At 54.8% G+C, this 23,556-nt stretch overlaps 3 protein-coding genes and 3 long non-coding RNA genes across 6 annotated transcripts in view; 3 read left to right on the forward strand and 3 right to left on the reverse strand.

The window, feature by feature from the left end:
• LOC145527626 (uncharacterized) overlaps positions 1-1,758 on the reverse strand; it is a 7,049-nt gene extending 5,291 nt beyond the window's left edge. The window contains exon 1 of the long non-coding RNA XR_014069792.1: positions 36-1,758. This is a non-coding gene — a long non-coding RNA (uncharacterized LOC145527626). The remainder of the gene's footprint in view (positions 1-35) is intronic.
• Positions 386-2,420, forward strand: LOC145527575 (uncharacterized). Its single transcript, XM_081545683.1, has 2 exons — positions 386-796; positions 1,196-2,420. The coding sequence occupies exons 1-2, from the start codon at positions 386-388 to the stop codon at positions 1,763-1,765; spliced, it is 981 nt and encodes a 326-aa protein (XP_081401809.1). The 3' UTR covers positions 1,766-2,420.
• Positions 2,338-9,386, reverse strand: LOC145527650 (uncharacterized). The gene is made up of 3 exons (XR_014069822.1): positions 7,664-9,386; positions 5,169-5,426; positions 2,338-4,548 (listed from the first exon to the last, which is right to left on the reverse strand). It is a non-coding gene; the product is annotated as an uncharacterized LOC145527650 (long non-coding RNA).
• On the forward strand, positions 8,014-10,040 carry LOC145527576 (uncharacterized). The gene is made up of 2 exons (XM_081545684.1): positions 8,014-8,424; positions 8,824-10,040. Exons 1-2 carry the CDS (start codon positions 8,014-8,016, stop codon positions 9,391-9,393), a joined length of 981 nt encoding a protein of 326 aa, XP_081401810.1. The 3' UTR covers positions 9,394-10,040.
• On the reverse strand, positions 9,966-19,804 carry LOC145527653 (uncharacterized). The gene is made up of 3 exons (XR_014069825.1): positions 15,291-19,804; positions 12,796-13,053; positions 9,966-12,176 (listed from the first exon to the last, which is right to left on the reverse strand). It is a non-coding gene; the product is annotated as an uncharacterized LOC145527653 (long non-coding RNA).
• On the forward strand, positions 15,585-17,667 carry LOC145527577 (uncharacterized). The gene is made up of 2 exons (XM_081545685.1): positions 15,585-16,051; positions 16,451-17,667. Exons 1-2 carry the CDS (start codon positions 15,641-15,643, stop codon positions 17,018-17,020), a joined length of 981 nt encoding a protein of 326 aa, XP_081401811.1. The 5' UTR covers positions 15,585-15,640; the 3' UTR covers positions 17,021-17,667.
• Positions 19,805-23,556: the final 3,752 nt, after the last annotated feature.

Consider the following 23,556-nt stretch of genomic DNA (forward strand, 5'->3'; position numbering starts at 1 on the left):
AAAGTTGGCTACTCTTTTCTATAAGAGAGGGAGACCTTCGAGTCTTCCTTTCGGTCCTCCAACTTGGATGCGGGGTCTCAAAACAGTCAGGAGGGGGAGTGCCTTTTCCTGGGTTCCACGGCGCATCCAGGCCTCGTTCTGCCCCATTCTGTGCTGTGTCAGCCCTGGATGGAATCTTTCTTTCTGAAGTCTCAGCGCACGAGCTCCACGTGATATCGGCCCCAGGTGGAAAGGCATGGAGCTGCTCGTAGGCCGACAGACCTAGGAAGCAGATGGGAGAATGACCCCCACTCTGCAGATGGAGAGACTGGGGCAACCCTGAGGGGCATATGCTTGTCCAGGGCCACACCACTTATGAGAAGAAGGAGCCTGGTCTGAGAGCAGCATGGTCCTCGGAGCTCAGGCCCTGGCTGAACCCAGGCCTCCCCAGGGCTGTGGGCTGGGCCGTGTGGGTGTCATTGTGCCTGCACATGGCCTAAGGGGGGTGGTCGAGCAGTCAGAAACCCAGAGATTCCCTTGGGAAGTTTTGAGGAAGGGACCTCAGCACGAACCCCAGGAAATGATGTCACCTGCCGGCAACAGAACCCAACAGAACCCGCAATCCGGGTATCCAGGCCTCCAGAGCGGAGAGGAGCCCCCAGCCAGATCACTTGCTGCCAAGATGTTCTGCTGTTTGCCCCTGCCCAGAGGCCGGGGCCTCAGGAGAGCTCACAGGCAGTGTGCGTGGGCACCCTGTCGACGTTGGCTCAGGACACCCCCGAGAGGCCTCTGGCCCTTTGCCCGGAGAAACAGAAAGGTAACACGGGGAGCCCCAGGCCGGGCCAGGCCACCTCTCCCATGCCACCCGGAAACACCGGGTCCTTTGCCTGTGTGTGGGGATGCGGGTTTCTCGGGCTGTGTCTCCCTCAAGGAAGCCCAGGCGGATGTGGGGTCAGAAGCCTGTGGACAAGTTGTGCCCACACCCCAGGGGAGAGCAGGCTGGGCGGGATGGGGAGAGTGTGGGCAGCGCCGACCGGCCAGGCTGACCTCACACCCTCAGATGGGTCTCTTTCCTCCCGGGTGGGGATCTGAGCAGACACACGTCTCTGACCCTTCTGGGAAGAGAAGTTCGAGCAGGCAGAAGCAGCGGCTCCACTGGCCAGGCCCAGCTCGGAAAACTCCCAGCATGGCTGGCTGACGGTCACTGTCGTTGCAGAGCTTCCCACGTGATGAGGCCGAGGACGGGGACACCCCATCCAGCTCCCAGAGGGAGGGGTCGGAGCACCACCCGCCCGCCCGTGAGGCCCAGTGCAGGCTCCAGGTCAGCGTGCCCACGGAGGCATCAGCCCCACCGGGGGAGACGCGGAGGTGGGGAAGGCCTGCTGCCGAGACACCGCCCAGGATACAGCCGGCGGCCCAGTCTGAGGCTTCCACGGAGCTCAGCACACCCGGCTCCGACCCAGAGTCCAGAGAACCCCGGCCTCTGAGGCACCAGGAGGACCTGGAGCCCAGCACGCCAGAGCACAGAGGTGAGGACGCTGGGGCTGGTGCACGGGAGTGTGTGGGGAGGGGTGCTGAGCTACACAGGGACGAGTCCTCGAAAGCTGCTGCTGGGCCTGCAGCAAGCGCTGGCCTCACACCCCCCGCCCCCCATCTTGCACACTTCAGTCCCAAAAGACATCTGACGCTGGGTATTCTTTGGGAACCTCTTGGAAGGTTTCTGTCCCGGGGTACGCACATGCCAAGGCTGGCCTGTGGGCAAACTTTGCTTCTCCCCCAGCTCTAGCACTGGCCTCCAACTGGAACCAGGCTCCACTTCCCAGACCTGTCCCCACACAGGTGGTGGCTCCAGGTGCAGGACCCAGGGATCCACCGAGGGCAGATGGAGAAGCGAGACTTGCCCTCGCAGAGACACCAGGCCAGCTGGGTACTGGCCAGCACACCGGGCAGATCGGATCTCCGTGCCTGCAGGACCCCCAGCCCCAGGCACTGATGTCCCACCCCCTCAGCGAGAACCTCCACCTCCACGTGCACCTCTACCTGCTCGGGCTTTAGCAAGAGAACCCGAGGCAGAGGAAGAGTCACCGCCTCGGCAGGGAGAGCCTGCCCTGGCTCCCGCGCAACACCCAGACGCCCACGATGACTCACCCAGCCCTGCAGGGAGAAAGAGCCCCCGCTCTGGACAGAGACCCAGAGCCCTTACCGGAAACACCACGTCCAGGGGAGCGGTCGGCTCTGCAGCCTCCATCCCTGTCTGCTCACCGTGGATGCCGGCAACTCGGTCTGCCCCCAGGGGACATGGAGTTCCTTTCCCCTGAACTGCTTTGCATGTGGTTTGTTTCCACCTTTCTGGTGATGTTTTATTTTTTGTATGGTTTCCTGTATTTTTGTTGGTTAAGTTGGGATTAGTAAACTGTTTCATCATTGTTGCAATCTGGGAACACTGTTGTGTAACTCTGGTGATACTGTGTTACCATCACCACTTTGTAGTTTCAGACCCGTTCCATCTTTATGCCCCACCCCCCAACAAAGCCTGGATTCAAGGCAAGCACGCCCTGTTCATCCCTCCCCCCGATCCTGAACACAATTTCATCTTTTCTTTCTGCATTCCTTCCTATATTCTTGGTGTCCCCAATCAGTGACTCTCAGCGAAATGACTGAAGGAGTGTTTTTCGGACTCTCCACCTACTGTAAGACTCCATTGGAGAGTTCTCATTTTTATGTCATTTGAACTAGCCTTTGATAGCTGAAAGGACGGTGTACGTCCTTTCAAGATACCATGTGCCAAACGAAGCCCTTTTGGCAACTGCCATCATTATCTCCAGGCAGGCATTGCTGTTTGAAGGGTGACATCTCAGCCAGAAGGCAGAGGCTGAGCTCCTCTTGTTGCACCAGCTCCCAAAAGAAGCCAAGAAAGGGAGCTGGAACAACAAACCACCCCCATGCCCAGGAAAGCGTTCTTCATGACAGAAGGCTAGAAAATGACCCAACATCCTTGTGGCCCAGAACCACTCTAGAAAATCACTGTTCCATAAAAAAGAGAAACACATGGGAAGTTCCAAGGAGAGGCAATGCCCATGGCCAGTGTACTTGAGAGACGGCCTGACCGCTCCGGGGAAGACACGCACCGACGGAACCCCTTGGGAAACAGCAGTGATAGTCCTCACCGTCGTAAGGGTTTCCTCTGGGGACAACCTGCCCTGGGCACCACACGAGGGAGCAGACCGGCTTCTCTTCCTCTGCCCCCACACCATTCACTCATGAAGGCAGCTCAGGTGTTCTCATGCCCTGCCTGCCTGCCTGCCTGGCTCATCCGTGAGCTGTGACCACCTCCAGGGTAGGACTCCACCTTTTCCTCTCTGTGTACCGTGAATCTGCACACAGTGGGCTTTCAGAACCTTAGGAGACTTGAGCCATTCCCACTCGAGCCAGAACCCTCCCCAGGAAGGAAAACAGCTGTGGAGTCATTTTGGCCCCAGCACTGGTTCCGAAAGCCTGGCGGCTCCTACAGCCTCTACGGTGTGAAGAGGGAGGTCCCTTTTGACAGAGCTTTCCGGCTCTCAGATCTAAGCTGTTGTTTCACTGTCAGCTGTGTCTCTTCCGTTGCAGCCAGGTGGGCCACGCTGCTCCAAAGGAGCTCACAAGCTGAGTTTCAAGGGAGGACAGGGATGGCTACAACGTGCTGCAAACTGAGTGAGGGTCCCCACAATCCTCAGCAAAGGTCTGTGGTGTGCAAGCGGGGAGTAGAGGGCCCCCAAGTTCCAAAGGAAGGGAGGTAGTCGGGAGCTAAAGCCCTTGGCTGCTGTGGTAGCAGCTGCAGATGGCAGCCCGTCCACAGTGCACTTCAAATGAGGTCATATGAGCGGGACTCTGGAAATGGCTCCGAAATCGAGAGAAAGGGGTCAGGGTATGTGGGAATCCGGCGGGGGTGGGGGGTGGATGAAGGAAGGTGTCCCTCCTCTCTCCAGTGCAATTTGGTTTGGTGAGTCTCAAAGCTACCAGATGGCACTTCCCAAGTCAGGCCCCCGCAGGAATCAGGGTGGGCTGCCTGCCTCGGGCCCTGCCACAGGGACAAGCCACACCAGTGGCCTCCCTGAGCTCCAATGGCCGGATCTGGGGGGTTCTGTCTGGGTGCACACCTCCTTGCTGTGGCCAAGTTCCCCCCTTCTCTGAGCACCAGCTTCATCCTCTCGAATGAGGACATCAATTGCTACCTTGGCACGTTACTCTCTTCATCCTGTGAAGACTCATTAGGCTTATCCTACAATTACTAGCTGGCCCGAAGAGATATCTCCTGAATCCAGCTTAAGCTGGAGTCTCCCAGGCTCATCTGGCATGTCTTCCCTGAAGTCTGCCAAAACCCACACCCTTGCATTTCCAGGGACTCCCCTTAGCCAGCTGGGCAGAAAACCCAGCATGCTTCAAACAAGCTGACAGACAAGCGGGAGAGGACTCACGGGCAGACGGCTTCCCTCAGGTCTCGGGTGGAGCTCTGGGACCACAGCAGCAACGGGCCATCCCAGCCCCTGGGCTCAGCAGCGCCCTCATTCTCAGGCCGGCGGCTCTGCCCTGAGGGGAGCAGGAACGTCACCAACTGCCGCAGGCGGACCTCAAGCCCCTCCCACTGCTGGAGCCTGACCTCCCCCGGCCCCACCCCTTCCCCTACCCCAGCAGGACGAGAGCTCGTCTTCCCCTGGCTTCCAACGTGAGGCCCGGCCCTGGGCCCCGATTGGGCACTGCCCCAGCCCGGAGCCAATCACAGTGGCCAGGGAGGTGGAACGCACCGATTGGCCAGGGCCAGGTCATGTGACCATACTCCCCAGGAAACTCAAAGATTACCAAGGTTCTCTAAGAAACCAATGAACAAAATTATCCACTAAAGGCAAACCATAATTTTTAATGAGGCCAATGTCACAGAAAAAAAAAAATGCTCCACAATAAACTGCTCAAGGAAGCTACTAAATAAACTTTCAGAAAAGTTTAGTAGTTTTTTTTTTTTTTTAAATAGGGTGACGGAGAGCTATACCTTTCCCATCTATGTGAATTTAGGTTTAAACTAGATTTCCCTTGGCTATTATATAAGACAAAAAAACCCACATCACCCACTTTCACTCCCCCCCACCCCCAAAATGTGTTTCAATCTATTGAATTTTTGTGTCCTCAGTTGTGTCTGATTCACGGCAACTCACCAACTCTACACAGCCAGGCTCTTCCGTCCATGGAATTCAGGGCAATTTTTTCTGTCCCAGTAAATGCCCACCCTGGGTGATCCAAAGGCAAGGGCTCCGAGGCTCCTGAGAGACTAACTCCTTTCAGCTGAGCACAGAGCTGGCTCCTCACTGGGATGCCTGTGGCCTGGGGCTCCCAGAGGGGAGAGCAGCACTCGCCCCACCGTGTGGTCACTGCTGGAAGTGCAGGCTGCTCCTCACTCCCCCTTGACAGTGTCCCTGAGGGCAGAACAGTGTGAATCGAATCAAGGTGGAAATGCAAACTCCAATGCAACCAACCTTCCCACAAGATCTCCAAAACCACTCAGGAACAGGGAATTGGAAACTGCAGGGGATGACATGAATGGAGATGGAGACTTGACACCTTACACCGAGTTCACTTCCAGTTATCCCTAGACAAACTTTCCATGAAAACTTGTCACAAATCTAGAAGAACAATGAGCAGAAACCGGACACGTGCTTTGAGTCTTCACACACAAAACTAAAAGGCAGTCCACAAAAAAAACCCAGAGAATACAGTGGACTTTGCAAAATCAAAGATATCTACTGTGGGAAAGACCTCATTACAAAAGCAAAAGACAGGTCATACATCGCGAGACGAATGAGTGGAAACACAAAGCTTATCAAGGATGTGTCTCCAAACAGACAAAGAACGCCAACACAACAAGCCTGTGAAAACTAGGGAAAGGTCTGAAGGGACACCAGACGGAGGAAGACACACACAGAGTATCCCGGATGATGTCCAGCACTGAGGGCCTGAAGAAACAACAGTCTAGTTGCACCCCCTCAGGCCTGTGTGACCGTGGATGAGGCCTCTGTTTCCCGGTGGCTCTGAGACATGGACAGGGAGGAAGGGGAAGAGAAGTCACTTGCATTTCTAATACTCACAGCAAAGTCTTCCAATGAGAAGGGAATTATCACCCCCACTGACAATGCCATTCACTGAAGTGATATCCACGAGTCCATCTACCCCAGAAGGGAAGGATGGACCTGTTCTCACAAAACGGCGAGAGATGGAAGGAGGAAGATCAAGCCCACACCAATCACTGGAAAGAGAAGCTGTGCTCAGGGCTTGAAAGAATTCCTATAGGGAAAATCATGTCACAGCCCCACATGGCAATCCACAGCTTCCATGCTATTCCTCCCAAAATGCCAATGCATTTTCGCACCGAACAAAGAATTGCAAAAGGGGTACGGAAACAGAAAAGAGCCTACATTGTCAATACAATCCGACGAAAAAGCCCCGATACGGACATCCAAGGTTGTGTGAAAGGAAATTAGACGACCAAACTAGGATCCTCAGGAGAGTATCGGAGAAGGCAATGGCGACCCACTCCAGTACTCTTGCCTGGAAAATGTCCTGGACGGAGGAGCCTGGTAGGCTACAGGCCATGGGGTCTTGCAGAGTCAGACACGACTGAAGTGACTTAGCCGCAGCAGCAGCAGCAGGACAGTATGCTATTGGGAATACAACAACACACACAGATCCAGATCGATGGAATAAAGTTGAGGGTCCAGAAACAAACCCCAGCATCCATGGTCAACTCATCTCTGACACAGACGGGGAGAATATCCAAATGGGAACAAGAAAGCCTCTTCAATCAATGTCCATGGGAAAACCAGACAGCTACATCTGAAGAACGCTATTGGGTTTGATCTCATACCACCTCAATATCGGGGAAAAACCTCACCCTAAAGACTGATGTCATGAGATAGCTAGAAAGAAGCGTAGGTCAAAGGCTCCTTAACATCAGAGTCTCCTTGCCATTTGCTGAGCGGAGGTCGAAATGGGTCTCTTCAAGTAAGGGAAAGAGGTAAACGAAGTACACCACTGGGTTTCCATCCAATGGAACCTATTCACAACAGAGAGGCTAAGCATTCACAAATGCAAAAGATAGGAAACGGAACACGAGAGACTCCTTGCAAGTGGTGTATCTGAGAAGGGGTTCATATGGAAAGAGACGAAGAATGCACAGCACTCAGATTCCAAGAAACACCACCACCACCCTTGACCCTTCCCCCATGACCAACTCTGACCTAAAGCCTTTCTCTCCCTCTAACCTATCCCTAAAACATAACCCTCATCTAATCATATACATGTGCATCCCTAGCATCCATCCATCCATCCACACACGAGAGAGAAAGAGGAAGACACAGACGGAATTGAGAAAGGAAAAGAGAGGGACACAGCCAGAGAGAGACACGGAACCAAAGAGAGGAAAGGAGTCGATGGTCCAGACTATTCCTCAATCTGTCTCGAAGGTAGAAGCAATGACAGCGCCCTTCCACCCCAGAAGGGGGAAAAGGACGGAAGGTTTGGAGAGGAAAAGACAAGAACGCAGGGAGCCATTAGAAGCTCAGCCACCCGCAGAAGCCGAGCTGGGACCCTTGAACAGAATCTCAATGGAAACAGAGGACCAGAAAGTTGGCTACTCTTTTCTATAAGAGAGGGAGACCTTCGAGTCTTCCTTTCGGTCCTCCAACTTGGATGCGGGGTCTCAAAACAGTCAGGAGGGGGAGTGCCTTTTCCTGGGTTCCACGGCGCATCCAGGCCTCGTTCTGCCCCATTCTGTGCTGTGTCAGCCCTGGATGGAATCTTTCTTTCTGAAGTCTCAGCGCACGAGCTCCACGTGATATCGGCCCCAGGTGGAAAGGCATGGAGCTGCTCGTAGGCCGACAGACCTAGGAAGCAGATGGGAGAATGACCCCCACTCTGCAGATGGAGAGACTGGGGCAACCCTGAGGGGCATATGCTTGTCCAGGGCCACACCACTTATGAGAAGAAGGAGCCTGGTCTGAGAGCAGCATGGTCCTCGGAGCTCAGGCCCTGGCTGAACCCAGGCCTCCCCAGGGCTGTGGGCTGGGCCGTGTGGGTGTCATTGTGCCTGCACATGGCCTAAGGGGGGTGGTCGAGCAGTCAGAAACCCAGAGATTCCCTTGGGAAGTTTTGAGGAAGGGACCTCAGCACGAACCCCAGGAAATGATGTCACCTGCCGGCAACAGAACCCAACAGAACCCGCAATCCGGGTATCCAGGCCTCCAGAGCGGAGAGGAGCCCCCAGCCAGATCACTTGCTGCCAAGATGTTCTGCTGTTTGCCCCTGCCCAGAGGCCGGGGCCTCAGGAGAGCTCACAGGCAGTGTGCGTGGGCACCCTGTCGACGTTGGCTCAGGACACCCCCGAGAGGCCTCTGGCCCTTTGCCCGGAGAAACAGAAAGGTAACACGGGGAGCCCCAGGCCGGGCCAGGCCACCTCTCCCATGCCACCCGGAAACACCGGGTCCTTTGCCTGTGTGTGGGGATGCGGGTTTCTCGGGCTGTGTCTCCCTCAAGGAAGCCCAGGCGGATGTGGGGTCAGAAGCCTGTGGACAAGTTGTGCCCACACCCCAGGGGAGAGCAGGCTGGGCGGGATGGGGAGAGTGTGGGCAGCGCCGACCGGCCAGGCTGACCTCACACCCTCAGATGGGTCTCTTTCCTCCCGGGTGGGGATCTGAGCAGACACACGTCTCTGACCCTTCTGGGAAGAGAAGTTCGAGCAGGCAGAAGCAGCGGCTCCACTGGCCAGGCCCAGCTCGGAAAACTCCCAGCATGGCTGGCTGACGGTCACTGTCGTTGCAGAGCTTCCCACGTGATGAGGCCGAGGACGGGGACACCCCATCCAGCTCCCAGAGGGAGGGGTCGGAGCACCACCCGCCCGCCCGTGAGGCCCAGTGCAGGCTCCAGGTCAGCGTGCCCACGGAGGCATCAGCCCCACCGGGGGAGACGCGGAGGTGGGGAAGGCCTGCTGCCGAGACACCGCCCAGGATACAGCCGGCGGCCCAGTCTGAGGCTTCCACGGAGCTCAGCACACCCGGCTCCGACCCAGAGTCCAGAGAACCCCGGCCTCTGAGGCACCAGGAGGACCTGGAGCCCAGCACGCCACAGCACAGAGGTGAGGACGCTGGGGCTGGTGCACGGGAGTGTGTGGGGAGGGGTGCTGAGCTACACAGGGACGAGTCCTCGAAAGCTGCTGCTGGGCCTGCAGCAAGCGCTGGCCTCACACCCCCCGCCCCCCATCTTGCACACTTCAGTCCCAAAAGACATCTGACGCTGGGTATTCTTTGGGAACCTCTTGGAAGGTTTCTGTCCCGGGGTACGCACATGCCAAGGCTGGCCTGTGGGCAAACTTTGCTTCTCCCCCAGCTCTAGCACTGGCCTCCAACTGGAACCAGGCTCCACTTCCCAGACCTGTCCCCACACAGGTGGTGGCTCCAGGTGCAGGACCCAGGGATCCACCGAGGGCAGATGGAGAAGCGAGACTTGCCCTCGCAGAGACACCAGGCCAGCTGGGTACTGGCCAGCACACCGGGCAGATCGGATCTCCGTGCCTGCAGGACCCCCAGCCCCAGGCACTGATGTCCCACCCCCTCAGCGAGAACCTCCACCTCCACGTGCACCTCTACCTGCTCGGGCTTTAGCAAGAGAACCCGAGGCAGAGGAAGAGTCACCGCCTCGGCAGGGAGAGCCTGCCCTGGCTCCCGCGCAACACCCAGACGCCCACGATGACTCACGCAGCCCTGCAGGGAGAAAGAGCCCCCGCTCTGGACAGAGACCCAGAGCCCTTACCGGAAACACCACGTCCAGGGGAGCGGTCGGCTCTGCAGCCTCCATCCCTGTCTGCTCACCGTGGATGCCGGCAACTCGGTCTGCCCCCAGGGGACATGGAGTTCCTTTCCCCTGAACTGCTTTGCATGTGGTTTGTTTCCACCTTTCTGGTGATGTTTTATTTTTTGTATGGTTTCCTGTATTTTTGTTGGTTAAGTTGGGATTAGTAAACTGTTTCATCATTGTTGCAATCTGGGAACACTGTTGTGTAACTCTGGTGATACTGTGTTACCATCACCACTTTGTAGTTTCAGACCCGTTCCATCTTTATGCCCCACCCCCCAACAAAGCCTGGATTCAAGGCAAGCACGCCCTGTTCATCCCTCCCCCCGATCCTGAACACAATTTCATCTTTTCTTTCTGCATTCCTTCCTATATTCTTGGTGTCCCCAATCAGTGACTCTCAGCGAAATGACTGAAGGAGTGTTTTTCGGACTCTCCACCTACTGTAAGACTCCATTGGAGAGTTCTCATTTTTATGTCATTTGAACTAGCCTTTGATAGCTGAAAGGACGGTGTACGTCCTTTCAAGATACCATGTGCCAAACGAAGCCCTTTTGGCAACTGCCATCATTATCTCCAGGCAGGCATTGCTGTTTGAAGGGTGACATCTCAGCCAGAAGGCAGAGGCTGAGCTCCTCTTGTTGCACCAGCTCCCAAAAGAAGCCAAGAAAGGGAGCTGGAACAACAAACCACCCCCATGCCCAGGAAAGCGTTCTTCATGACAGAAGGCTAGAAAATGACCCAACATCCTTGTGGCCCAGAACCACTCTAGAAAATCACTGTTCCATAAAAAAGAGAAACACATGGGAAGTTCCAAGGAGAGGCAATGCCCATGGCCAGTGTACTTGAGAGACGGCCTGACCGCTCCGGGGAAGACACGCACCGACGGAACCCCTTGGGAAACAGCAGTGATAGTCCTCACCGTCGTAAGGGTTTCCTCTGGGGACAACCTGCCCTGGGCACCACACGAGGGAGCAGACCGGCTTCTCTTCCTCTGCCCCCACACCATTCACTCATGAAGGCAGCTCAGGTGTTCTCATGCCCTGCCTGCCTGCCTGCCTGGCTCATCCGTGAGCTGTGACCACCTCCAGGCTAGGACTCCACCTTTTCCTCTCTGTGTACCGTGAATCTGCACACAGTGGGCTTTCAGAACCTTAGGAGACTTGAGCCATTCCCGCTCGAGCCAGAACCCTCCCCAGGAAGGAAAACAGCTGTGGAGTCATTTTGGCCCCAGCACTGGTTCCGAAAGCCTGGCGGCTCCTACAGCCTCTACGGTGTGAAGAGGGAGGTCCCTTTTGACAGAGCTTTCCGGCTCTCAGATCTAAGCTGTTGTTTCACTGTCAGCTGTGTCTCTTCCGTTGCAGCCAGGTGGGCCACGCTGCTCCAAAGGAGCTCACAAGCTGAGTTTCAAGGGAGGACAGGGATGGCTACAATGTGCTGCAAACTGAGTGAGGGTCCCCACAATCCTCAGCAAAGGTCTGTGGTGTGCAAGTGGGGAGTAGAGGGCCCCCAAGTTCCAAAGGAAGGGAGGTAGTCGGGAGCTAAAGCCCTTGGCTGCTGTGGTAGCAGCTGCAGATGGCAGCCCGTCCACAGTGCACTTCAAATGAGGTCATATGAGCGGGACTCTGGAAATGGCTCCGAAATCGAGAGAAAGGGGTCAGGGTATGTGGGAATCCGGCGGGGGTGGGGGGTGGATGAAGGAAGGTGTCCCTCCTCTCTCCAGTGCAATTTGGTTTGGTGAGTCTCAAAGCTACCAGATGGCACTTCCCAAGTCAGGCCCCCGCAGGAATCAGGGTGGGCTGCCTGCCTCGGGCCCTGCCACAGGGACAAGCCACACCAGTGGCCTCCCTGAGCTCCAATGGCCGGATCTGGGGGGTTCTGTCTGGGTGCACACCTCCTTGCTGTGGCCAAGTTCCCCCCTTCTCTGAGCACCAGCTTCATCCTCTCGAATGAGGACATCAATTGCTACCTTGGCACGTTACTCTCTTCATCCTGTGAAGACTCATTAGGCTTATCCTACAATTACTAGCTGGCCCGAAGAGATATCTCCTGAATCCAGCTTAAGCTGGAGTCTCCCAGGCTCATCTGGCATGTCTTCCCTGAAGTCTGCCAAAACCCACACCCTTGCATTTCCAGGGACTCCCCTTAGCCAGCTGGGCAGAAAACCCAGCATGCTTCAAACAAGCTGACAGACAAGCGGGAGAGGACTCACGGGCAGACGGCTTCCCTCAGGTCTCGGGTGGAGCTCTGGGACCACAGCAGCAACGGGCCATCCCAGCCCCTGGGCTCAGCAGCGCCCTCATTCTCAGGCCGGCGGCTCTGCCCTGAGGGGAGCAGGAACGTCACCAACTGCCGCAGGCGGACCTCAAGCCCCTCCCACTGCTGGAGCCTGACCTCCCCCGGCCCCACCCCTTCCCCTACCCCAGCAGGACGAGAGCTCGTCTTCCCCTGGCTTCCAACGTGAGGCCCGGCCCTGGGCCCCGATTGGGCACTGCCCCAGCCCGGAGCCAATCACAGTGGCCAGGGAGGTGGAACGCACCGATTGGCCAGGGCCAGGTCATGTGACCATACTCCCCAGGAAACTCAAAGATTACCAAGGTTCTCTAAGAAACCAATGAACAAAATTATCCACTAAAGGCAAACCATAATTTTTAATGAGGCCAATGTCACAGAAAAAAAAAAAATGCTCCACAATAAACTGCTCAAGGAAGCTACTAAATAAACTTTCAGAAAAGTTTAGTAGTTTTTTTTTTTTTAAATAGGGTGACGGAGAGCTATACCTTTCCCATCTATGTGAATTTAGGTTTAAACTAGATTTCCCTTGGCTATTATATAAGACAAAAAAACCCACATCACCCACTTTCACTCCCCCCCACCCCCAAAATGTGTTTCAATCTATTGAATTTTTGTGTCCTCAGTTGTGTCTGATTCACGGCAACTCACCAACTCTACACAGCCAGGCTCTTCCGTCCATGGAATTCAGGGCAATTTTTTCTGTCCCAGTAAATGCCCACCCTGGGTGATCCAAAGGCAAGGGCTCCGAGGCTCCTGAGAGACTAACTCCTTTCAGCTGAGCACAGAGCTGGCTCCTCACTGGGATGCCTGTGGCCTGGGGCTCCCAGAGGGGAGAGCAGCACTCGCCCCACCGTGTGGTCACTGCTGGAAGTGCAGGCTGCTCCTAACTCCCCCTTGACAGTGTCCCTGAGGGCAGAACAGTGTGAATCGAATCAAGGTGGAAATGCAAACTCCAATGCAACCAACCTTCCCACAAGATCTCCAAAACCACTCAGGAACAGGGAATTGGAAACTGCAGGGGATGACATGAATGGAGATGGAGACTTGACACCTTACACCGAGTTCACTTCCAGTTATCCCTAGACAAACTTTCCATGAAAACTTGTCACAAATCTAGAAGAACAATGAGCAGAAACCGGACACGTGCTTTGAGTCTTCACACACAAAACTAAAAGGCAGTCCACAAAAAAAACCCAGAGAATACAGTGGACTTTGCAAAATCAAAGATATCTACTGTGGGAAAGACCTCATTACAAAAGCAAAAGACAGGTCATACATCGCGAGACGAATGAGTGGAAACACAAAGCTTATCAAGGATGTGTCTCCAAACAGACAAAGAACGCCAACACAACAAGCCTGTGAAAACTAGGGAAAGGTCTGAAGGGACACCAGACGGAGGAAGACACACACAGAGTATCCCGGATGATGTCCAGCACTGAGGGCCTGAAGAAACAACAGTCTAGTTGCACCCCCTCAGGCCTGTGTGACCGTGGATGAGGCCTCTGTTTCCCGGTGGCTCTGAGACATGGACAGGGAGGAAGGGGAAGAGAAGTCACTTGCGTTTCTAATACTCACAGCAAAGTCTTCCAATGAGAAGGGAATTATCACCCCCACTGACAATGCCATTCACTGAAGTGATATCCACGAGTCCATCTACCCCAGAAGGGAAGGATGGACCTGTTCTCACAAAACGGTGAGAGATGGAAGGAGGAAGATCAAGCCCACACCAATCACTGGAAAGAGAAGCTGTGCTCAGGGCTTGAAAGAATTCCTATAGGGAAAATCATGTCACAGCCCCACATGGCAATCCACAGCTTCCATGCTATTCCTCCCAAAATGCCAATGCATTTTCGCACCGAACAAAGAATTGCAAAAGGGGTACGGAAACAGAAAAGAGCCTACATTGTCAATACAATCCGACGAAAAAGCCCCGATACGGACATCCAAGGTTGTGTGAAAGGAAATTAGACGACCAAACTAGGATCCTCAGGAGAGTATCGGAGAAGGCAATGGCGACCCACTCCAGTACTCTTGCCTGGAAAATGTCCTGGACGGAGGAGCCTGGTAGGCTACAGGCCATGGGGTCTTGCAGAGTCAGACACGACTGAAGTGACTTAGCCGCAGCAGCAGCAGCAGGACAGTATGCTATTGGGAATACAACAACACACACAGATCCAGATCGATGGAATAAAGTTGAGGGTCCAGAAACAAACCCCAGCATCCATGGTCAACTCATCTCTGACACAGACGGTGAGAATATCCAAATGGGAACAAGAAAGCCTCTTCAATCAATGTCCATGGGAAAACCAGACAGCTACATCTGAAGAACGCTATTGGGTTTGATCTCATACCACCTCAATATCGGGGAAAAACCTCACCCTAAAGACTGAGGTCATGAGATAGCTAGAAAGAAGCGTAGGTCAAAGGCTCCTTAACATCAGAGTCTCCTTGCCATTTGCTGGGCGGAGGTCGAAATGGGTCTCTTCAAGTAAGGGAAAGAGGTAAACGAAGTACACCACTGGGTTTCCATCCAATGGAACCTATTCACAACAGAGAGGCTAAGCATTCACAAATGCAAAAGATAGGAAACGGAACACGAGAGACTCCTTGCAAGTGGTGTATCTGAGAAGGGGTTCATATGGAAAGAGACGAAGAATGCACAGCACTCAGATTCCAAGAAACACCACCACCACCCTTGACCCTTCCCCCATGACCAACTCTGACCTAAAGCCTTTCTCTCCCTCTAACCTATCCCTAAAACATAACCCTCATCTAATCATATACATGTGCATCCCTAGCATCCATCCATCCATCCACACACGAGAGAGAAAGAGGAAGACACAGACGGAATTGAGAAAGGAAAAGAGAGGGACACAGCCAGAGAGAGACACGGAACCAAAGAGAGGAAAGGAGTCGATGGTCCAGACTATTCCTCAATCTGTCTCGAAGGTAGAAGCAATGACAGCGCCCTTCCACCCCAGAAGGGGGAAAAGGACGGAAGGTTTGGAGAGGAAAAGACAAGAACGCAGGGAGCCATTAGAAGCTCAGCCACCCGCAGAAGCCGAGCTGGGACCCTTGAACAGAATCTCAATGGAAACAGAGGACCAGAAAGTTGGCTACTCTTTTCTATAAGAGAGGGAGACCTTCGAGTCTTCCTTTCGGTCCTCCAACTTGGATGCGGGGTCTCAAAACAGTCAGGAGGGGGAGTGCCTTTTCCTGGGTTCCACGGCGCATCCAGGCCTCGTTCTGCCCCATTCTGTGCTGTGTCAGCCCTGGATGGAATCTTTCTTTCGGAAGTCTCAGCGCACGAGCTCCACGTGATATCGGCCCCAGGTGGAAAGGCATGGAGCTGCTCGTAGGCCGACAGACCTAGGAAGCAGATGGGAGAATGACCCCCACTCTGCAGATGGAGAGACTGGGGCAACCCTGAGGGGCATATGCTTGTCCAGGGCCACACCACTTATGAGAAGAAGGAGCCTGGTCTGAGAGCAGCATGGTCCTCGGAGCTCAGGCCCTGGCTGAACCCAGGCCTCCCCAGGGCTGTGGGCTGGGCCGTGTGGGTGTCATTGTGCCTGCACATGGCCTAAGGGGGGTGGTCGAGCAGTCAGAAACCCAGAGATTCCCTTGGGAAGTTTTGAGGAAGGGACCTCAGCACGAACCCCAGGAAATGATGTCACCTGCCGGCAACAGAACCCAACAGAACCCGCAATCCGGGTATCCAGGCCTCCAGAGCGGAGAGGAGCCCCCAGCCAGATCACTTGCTGCCAAGATGTTCTGCTGTTTGCCCCTGCCCAGAGGCCGGGGCCTCAGGAGAGCTCACAGGCAGTGTGCGTGGGCACCCTGTCGACGTTGGCTCAGGACACCCCCGAGAGGCCTCTGGCCCTTTGCCCGGAGAAACAGAAAGGTAACACGGGGAGCCCCAGGCCGGGCCAGGCCACCTCTCCCATGCCACCCGGAAACACCGGGTCCTTTGCCTGTGTGTGGGGATGCGGGTTTCTCGGGCTGTGTCTCCCTCAAGGAAGCCCAGGCGGATGTGGGGTCAGAAGCCTGTGGACAAGTTGTGTCCACACCCCAGGGGAGAGCAGGCTGGGCGGGATGGGGAGAGTGTGGGCAGCGCCGACCGGCCAGGCTGACCTCACACCCTCAGATGGGTCTCTTTCCTCCCGGGTGGGGATCTGAGCAGACACACGTCTCTGACCCTTCTGGGAAGAGAAGTTCGAGCAGGCAGAAGCAGCGGCTCCACTGGCCAGGCCCAGCTCGGAAAACTCCCAGCATGGCTGGCTGACGGTCACTGTCGTTGCAGAGCTTCCCACGTGATGAGGCCTTGGACGGGGACACCCCATCCAGCTCCCAGAGGGAGGGGTCGGAGCACCACCCGCCCGCCCGTAAGGCCCAGTGCAGGCTCCAGGTCAGCGTGCCCACGGAGGCATCAGCCCCACCGGGGGAGACGCGGAGGTGGGGAAGGCCTGCTGCCGAGACACCGCCCAGGATACAGCCGGCGGCCCAGTCTGAGGCTGCCACGGAGCTCAGCACACCCGGCTCCGACCCAGAGTCCAGAGAACCCTGGCCTCTGAGGCACCAGGAGGACCTGGAGCCCAGCACGCCAGAGCACAGAGGTGAGGACGCTGGGGCTGGTGCACGGGAGTGTGTGGGGAGGGGTGCTGAGCTACACAGGGACGAGTCCTCGAAAGCTGCTGCTGGGCCTGCAGCAAGCGCTGGCCTCACACCCCCCGCCCCCCATCTTGCACACTTCAGTCCCAAAAGACATCTGACGCTGGGTATTCTTTGGGAACCTCTTGGAAGGTTTCTGTCCCGGGGTACGCACATGCCAAGGCTGGCCTGTGGGCAAACTTTGCTTCTCCCCCAGCTCTAGCACTGGCCTCCAACTGGAACCAGGCTCCACTTCCCAGACCTGTCCCCACACAGGTGGTGGCTCCAGGTGCAGGACCCAGGGATCCACCGAGGGCAGATGGAGAAGCGAGACTTGCCCTCGCAGAGACACCAGGCCAGCTGGGTACTGGCCAGCACACCGGGCAGATCGGATCTCCGTGCCTGCAGGACCCCCAGCCCCAGGCACTGATGTCCCACCCCCTCAGCGAGAACCTCCACCTCCACGTGCACCTCTACCTGCTCGGGCTTTGGCAAGAGAACCCGAGGCAGAGGAAGAGTCACCGCCTCGGCAGGGAGAGCCTGCCCTGGCTCCCGTGCAACACCCAGACGCCCACGATGACTCACCCAGCCCTGCAGGGAGAAAGAGCCCCCGCTCTGGACAGAGACCCAGAGCCCTTACCGGAAACACCACGTCCAGGGGAGCGGTCGGCTCTGCAGCCTCCATCCCTGTCTGCTCACCGTGGATGCCGGCAACTCGGTCTGCCCCCAGGGGACATGGAGTTCCTTTCCCCTGAACTGCTTTGCATGTGGTTTGTTTCCACCTTTCTGGTGATGTTTTATTTTTTGTATGGTTTCCTGTATTTTTGTTGGTTAAGTTGGGATTAGTAAACTTTTTCATCATTGTTGCAATCTGGGAACACTGTTGTGTAACTCTGGTGATACTGTGTTACCATCACCACTTTGTAGTTTCAGACCCGTTCCATCTTTATGCCCCACCCCGCAACAAAGCCTGGATTCAAGGCAAGCACGCCCTGTTCATCCCTCCCCCCGATCCTGAACACAATTTCATCTTTTCTTTCTGCATTCCTTCCTATATTCTTGGTGTCCCCAATCAGTGACTCTCAGCGAAATGACTGAAGGAGTGTTTTTCGGACTCTCCACCTACTGTAAGACTCCATTGGAGAGTTCTCATTTTTATGTCATTTGAACTAGCCTTTGATAGCTGAAAGGACGGTGTACGTCCTTTCAAGATACCATGTGCCAAACGAAGCCCTTTTGGCAACTGCCATCATTATCTCCAGGCAGGCATTGCTGTTTGAAGGGTGACATCTCAGCCAGAAGGCAGAGGCTGAGCTCCTCTTGTTGCACCAGCTCCCAAAAGAAGCCAAGAAAGGGAGCTGGAACAACAAACCACCCCCATGCCCAGGAAAGCGTTCTTCATGACAGAAGGCTAGAAAATGACCCAACATCCTTGTGGCCCAGAACCACTCTAGAAAATCACTGTTCCATAAAAAAGAGAAACACATGGGAAGTTCCAAGGAGAGGCAATGCCCATGGCCAGTGTACTTGAGAGACGGCCTGACCGCTCCGGGGAAGACACGCACCGACGGAACCCCTTGGGAAACAGCAGTGATAGTCCTCACCGTCGTAAGGGTTTCCTCTGGGGACAACCTGCCCTGGGCACCACACGAGGGAGCAGACCGGCTTCTCTTCCTCTGCCCCCACACCATTCACTCATGAAGGCAGCTCAGGTGTTCTCATGCCCTGCCTGCCTGCCTGCCTGGCTCATCCGTGAGCTGTGACCACCTCCAGGCTAGGACTCCACCTTTTCCTCTCTGTGTACCGTGAATCTGCACACAGTGGGCTTTCAGAACCTTAGGAGACTTGAGCCATTCCCGCTCGAGCCAGAACCCTCCCCAGGAAGGAAAACAGCTGTGGAGTCATTTTGGCCCCAGCACTGGTTCCGAAAGCCTGGCGGCTCCTACAGCCTCTACGGTGTGAAGAGGGAGGTCCCTTTTGACAGAGCTTTCCGGCTCTCAGATCTAAGCTGTTGTTTCACTGTCAGCTGTGTCTCTTCCGTTGCAGCCAGGTGGGCCACGCTGCTCCAAAGGAGCTCACAAGCTGAGTTTCAAGGGAGGACAGGGATGGCTACAATGTGCTGCAAACTGAGTGAGGGTCCCCACAATCCTCAGCAAAGGTCTGTGGTGTGCAAGTGGGGAGTAGAGGGCCCCCAAGTTCCAAAGGAAGGGAGGTAGTCGGGAGCTAAAGCCCTTGGCTGCTGTGGTAGCAGCTGCAGATGGCAGCCCGTCCACAGTGCACTTCAAATGAGGTCATATGAGCGGGACTCTGGAAATGGCTCCGAAATCGAGAGAAAGGGGTCAGGGTATGTGGGAATCCGGCGGGGGTGGGGGGTGGATGAAGGAAGGTGTCCCTCCTCTCTCCAGTGCAATTTGGTTTGGTGAGTCTCAAAGCTACCAGATGGCACTTCCCAAGTCAGGCCCCCGCAGGAATCAGGGTGGGCTGCCTGCCTCGGGCCCTGCCACAGGGACAAGCCACACCAGTGGCCTCCCTGAGCTCCAATGGCCGGATCTGGGGGGTTCTGTCTGGGTGCACACCTCCTTGCTGTGGCCAAGTTCCCCCCTTCTCTGAGCACCAGCTTCATCCTCTCGAATGAGGACATCAATTGCTACCTTGGCACGTTACTCTCTTCATCCTGTGAAGACTCATTAGGCTTATCCTACAATTACTAGCTGGCCCGAAGAGATATCTCCTGAATCCAGCTTAAGCTGGAGTCTCCCAGGCTCATCTGGCATGTCTTCCCTGAAGTCTGCCAAAACCCACACCCTTGCATTTCCAGGGACTCCCCTTAGCCAGCTGGGCAGAAAACCCAGCATGCTTCAAACAAGCTGACAGACAAGCGGGAGAGGACTCACGGGCAGACGGCTTCCCTCAGGTCTCGGGTGGAGCTCTGGGACCACAGCAGCAACGGGCCATCCCAGCCCCTGGGCTCAGCAGCGCCCTCATTCTCAGGCCGGCGGCTCTGCCCTGAGGGGAGCAGGAACGTCACCAACTGCCGCAGGCGGACCTCAAGCCCCTCCCACTGCTGGAGCCTGACCTCCCCCGGCCCCACCCCTTCCCCTACCCCAGCAGGACGAGAGCTCGTCTTCCCCTGGCTTCCAACGTGAGGCCCGGCCCTGGGCCCCGATTGGGCACTGCCCCAGCCCGGAGCCAATCACAGTGGCCAGGGAGGTGGAACACACCGATTGGCCAGGGCCAGGTCATGTGACCATACTCCCCAGGAAACTCAAAGATTACCAAGGTTCTCTAAGAAACCAATGAACAAAATTATCCACTAAAGGCAAACCATAATTTTTAATGAGGCCAATGTCACAGAAAAAAAAAAAATGCTCCACAATAAACTGCTCAAGGAAGCTACTAAATAAACTTTCAGAAAAGTTTAGTAGTTTTTTTTTTTTTAAATAGGGTGACGGAGAGCTATACCTTTCCCATCTATGTGAATTTAGGTTTAAACTAGATTTCCCTTGGCTATTATATAAGACAAAAAAACCCACATCACCCACTTTCACTCCCCCCCACCCCCAAAATGTGTTTCAATCTATTGAATTTTTGTGTCCTCAGTTGTGTCTGATTCACGGCAACTCACCAACTCTACACAGCCAGGCTCTTCCGTCCATGGAATTCAGGGCAATTTTTTCTGTCCCAGTAAATGCCCACCCTGGGTGATCCAAAGGCAAGGGCTCCGAGGCTCCTGAGAGACTAACTCCTTTCAGCTGAGCACAGAGCTGGCTCCTCACTGGGATGCCTGTGGCCTGGGGCTCCCAGAGGGGAGAGCAGCACTCGCCCCACCGTGTGGTCACTGCTGGAAGTGCAGGCTGCTCCTCACTCCCCCTTGACAGTGTCCCTGAGGGCAGAACAGTGTGAATCGAATCAAGGTGGAAATGCAAACTCCAATGCAACCAACCTTCCCACAAGATCTCCAAAACCACTCAGGAACAGGGAATTGGAAACTGCAGGGGATGACATGAATGGAGATGGAGACTTGACACCTTACACCGAGTTCACTTCCAGTTATCCCTAGACAAACTTTCCATGAAAACTTGTCACAAATCTAGAAGAACAATGAGCAGAAACCGGACACGTGCTTTGAGTCTTCACACACAAAACTAAAAGGCAGTCCACAAAAAAAACCCAGAGAATACAGTGGACTTTGCAAAATCAAAGATATCTACTGTGGGAAAGACCTCATTACAAAAGCAAAAGACAGGTCATACATCGCGAGACGAATGAGTGGAAACACAAAGCTTATCAAGGATGTGTCTCCAAACAGACAAAGAACGCCAACACAACAAGCCTGTGAAAACTAGGGAAAGGTCTGAAGGGACACCAGACGGAGGAAGACACACACAGAGTATCCCGGATGATGTCCAGCACTGAGGGCCTGAAGAAACAACAGTCTAGTTGCACCCCCTCAGGCCTGTGTGACCGTGGATGAGGCCTCTGTTTCCCGGTGGCTCTGAGACATGGACAGGGAGGAAGGGGAAGAGAAGTCACTTGCGTTTCTAATACTCACAGCAAAGTCTTCCAATGAGAAGGGAATTATCACCCCCACTGACAATGCCATTCACTGAAGTGATATCCACGAGTCCATCTACCCCAGAAGGGAAGGATGGACCTGTTCTCACAAAACGGTGAGAGATGGAAGGAGGAAGATCAAGCCCACACCAATCACTGGAAAGAGAAGCTGTGCTCAGGGCTTGAAAGAATTCCTATAGGGAAAATCATGTCACAGCCCCACATGGCAATCCACAGCTTCCATGCTATTCCTCCCAAAATGCCAATGCATTTTCGCACCGAACAAAGAATTGCAAAAGGGGTACGGAAACAGAAAAGAGCCTACATTGTCAATACAATCCGACGAAAAAGCCCCGATACGGACATCCAAGGTTGTGTGAAAGGAAATTAGACGACCAAACTAGGATCCTCAGGAGAGTATCGGAGAAGGCAATGGCGACCCACTCCAGTACTCTTGCCTGGAAAATGTCCTGGACGGAGGAGCCTGGTAGGCTACAGGCCATGGGGTCTTGCAGAGTCAGACACGACTGAAGTGACTTAGCCGCAGCAGCAGCAGCAGGACAGTATGCTATTGGGAATACAACAACACACACAGATCCAGATCGATGGAATAAAGTTGAGGGTCCAGAAACAAACCCCAGCATCCATGGTCAACTCATCTCTGACACAGACGGTGAGAATATCCAAATGGGAACAAGAAAGCCTCTTCAATCAATGTCCATGGGAAAACCAGACAGCTACATCTGAAGAACGCTATTGGGTTTGATCTCATACCACCTCAATATCGGGGAAAAACCTCACCCTAAAGACTGAGGTCATGAGATAGCTAGAAAGAAGCGTAGGTCAAAGGCTCCTTAACATCAGAGTCTCCTTGCCATTTGCTGGGCGGAGGTCGAAATGGGTCTCTTCAAGTAAGGGAAAGAGGTAAACGAAGTACACCACTGGGTTTCCATCCAATGGAACCTATTCACAACAGAGAGGCTAAGCATTCACAAATGCAAAAGATAGGAAACGGAACACGAGAGACTCCTTGCAAGTGGTGTATCTGAGAAGGGGTTCATATGGAAAGAGACGAAGAATGCACAGCACTCAGATTCCAAGAAACACCACCACCACCCTTGACCCTTCCCCCATGACCAACTCTGACCTAAAGCCTTTCTCTCCCTCTAACCTATCCCTAAAACATAACCCTCATCTAATCATATACATGTGCATCCCTAGCATCCATCCATCCATCCACACACGAGAGAGAAAGAGGAAGACACAGACGGAATTGAGAAAGGAAAAGAGAGGGACACAGCCAGAGAGAGACACGGAACCAAAGAGAGGAAAGGAGTCGATGGTCCAGACTATTCCTCAATCTGTCTCGAAGGTAGAAGCAATGACAGCGCCCTTCCACCCCAGAAGGGGGAAAAGGACGGAAGGTTTGGAGAGGAAAAGACAAGAACGCAGGGAGCCATTAGAAGCTCAGCCACCCGCAGAAGCCGAGCTGGGACCCTTGAACAGAATCTCAATGGAAACAGAGGACCAGAAAGTTGGCTACTCTTTTCTATAAGAGAGGGAGACCTTCGAGTCTTCCTTTCGGTCCTCCAACTTGGATGCGGGGTCTCAAAACAGTCAGGAGGGGGAGTGCCTTTTCCTGGGTTCCACGGCGCATCCAGGCCTCGTTCTGCCCCATTCTGTGCTGTGTCAGCCCTGGATGGAATCTTTCTTTCGGAAGTCTCAGCGCACGAGCTCCACGTGATATCGGCCCCAGGTGGAAAGGCATGGAGCTGCTCGTAGGCCGACAGACCTAGGAAGCAGATGGGAGAATGACCCCCACTCTGCAGATGGAGAGACTGGGGCAACCCTGAGGGGCATATGCTTGTCCAGGGCCACACCACTTATGAGAAGAAGGAGCCTGGTCTGAGAGCAGCATGGTCCTCGGAGCTCAGGCCCTGGCTGAACCCAGGCCTCCCCAGGGCTGTGGGCTGGGCCGTGTGGGTGTCATTGTGCCTGCACATGGCCTAAGGGGGGTGGTCGAGCAGTCAGAAACCCAGAGATTCCCTTGGGAAGTTTTGAGGAAGGGACCTCAGCACGAACCCCAGGAAATGATGTCACCTGCCGGCAACAGAACCCAACAGAACCCGCAATCCGGGTATCCAGGCCTCCAGAGCGGAGAGGAGCCCCCAGCCAGATCACTTGCTGCCAAGATGTTCTGCTGTT

The sequence above is a fragment of the Giraffa tippelskirchi genome, chromosome 11 (genome assembly GCF_054371585.1).
Source record: "Giraffa tippelskirchi isolate mGirTip1 chromosome 11, T2T-mGirTip1v1.2.pri, whole genome shotgun sequence".
Lineage (NCBI taxonomy): Eukaryota > Metazoa > Chordata > Mammalia > Artiodactyla > Giraffidae > Giraffa > Giraffa tippelskirchi.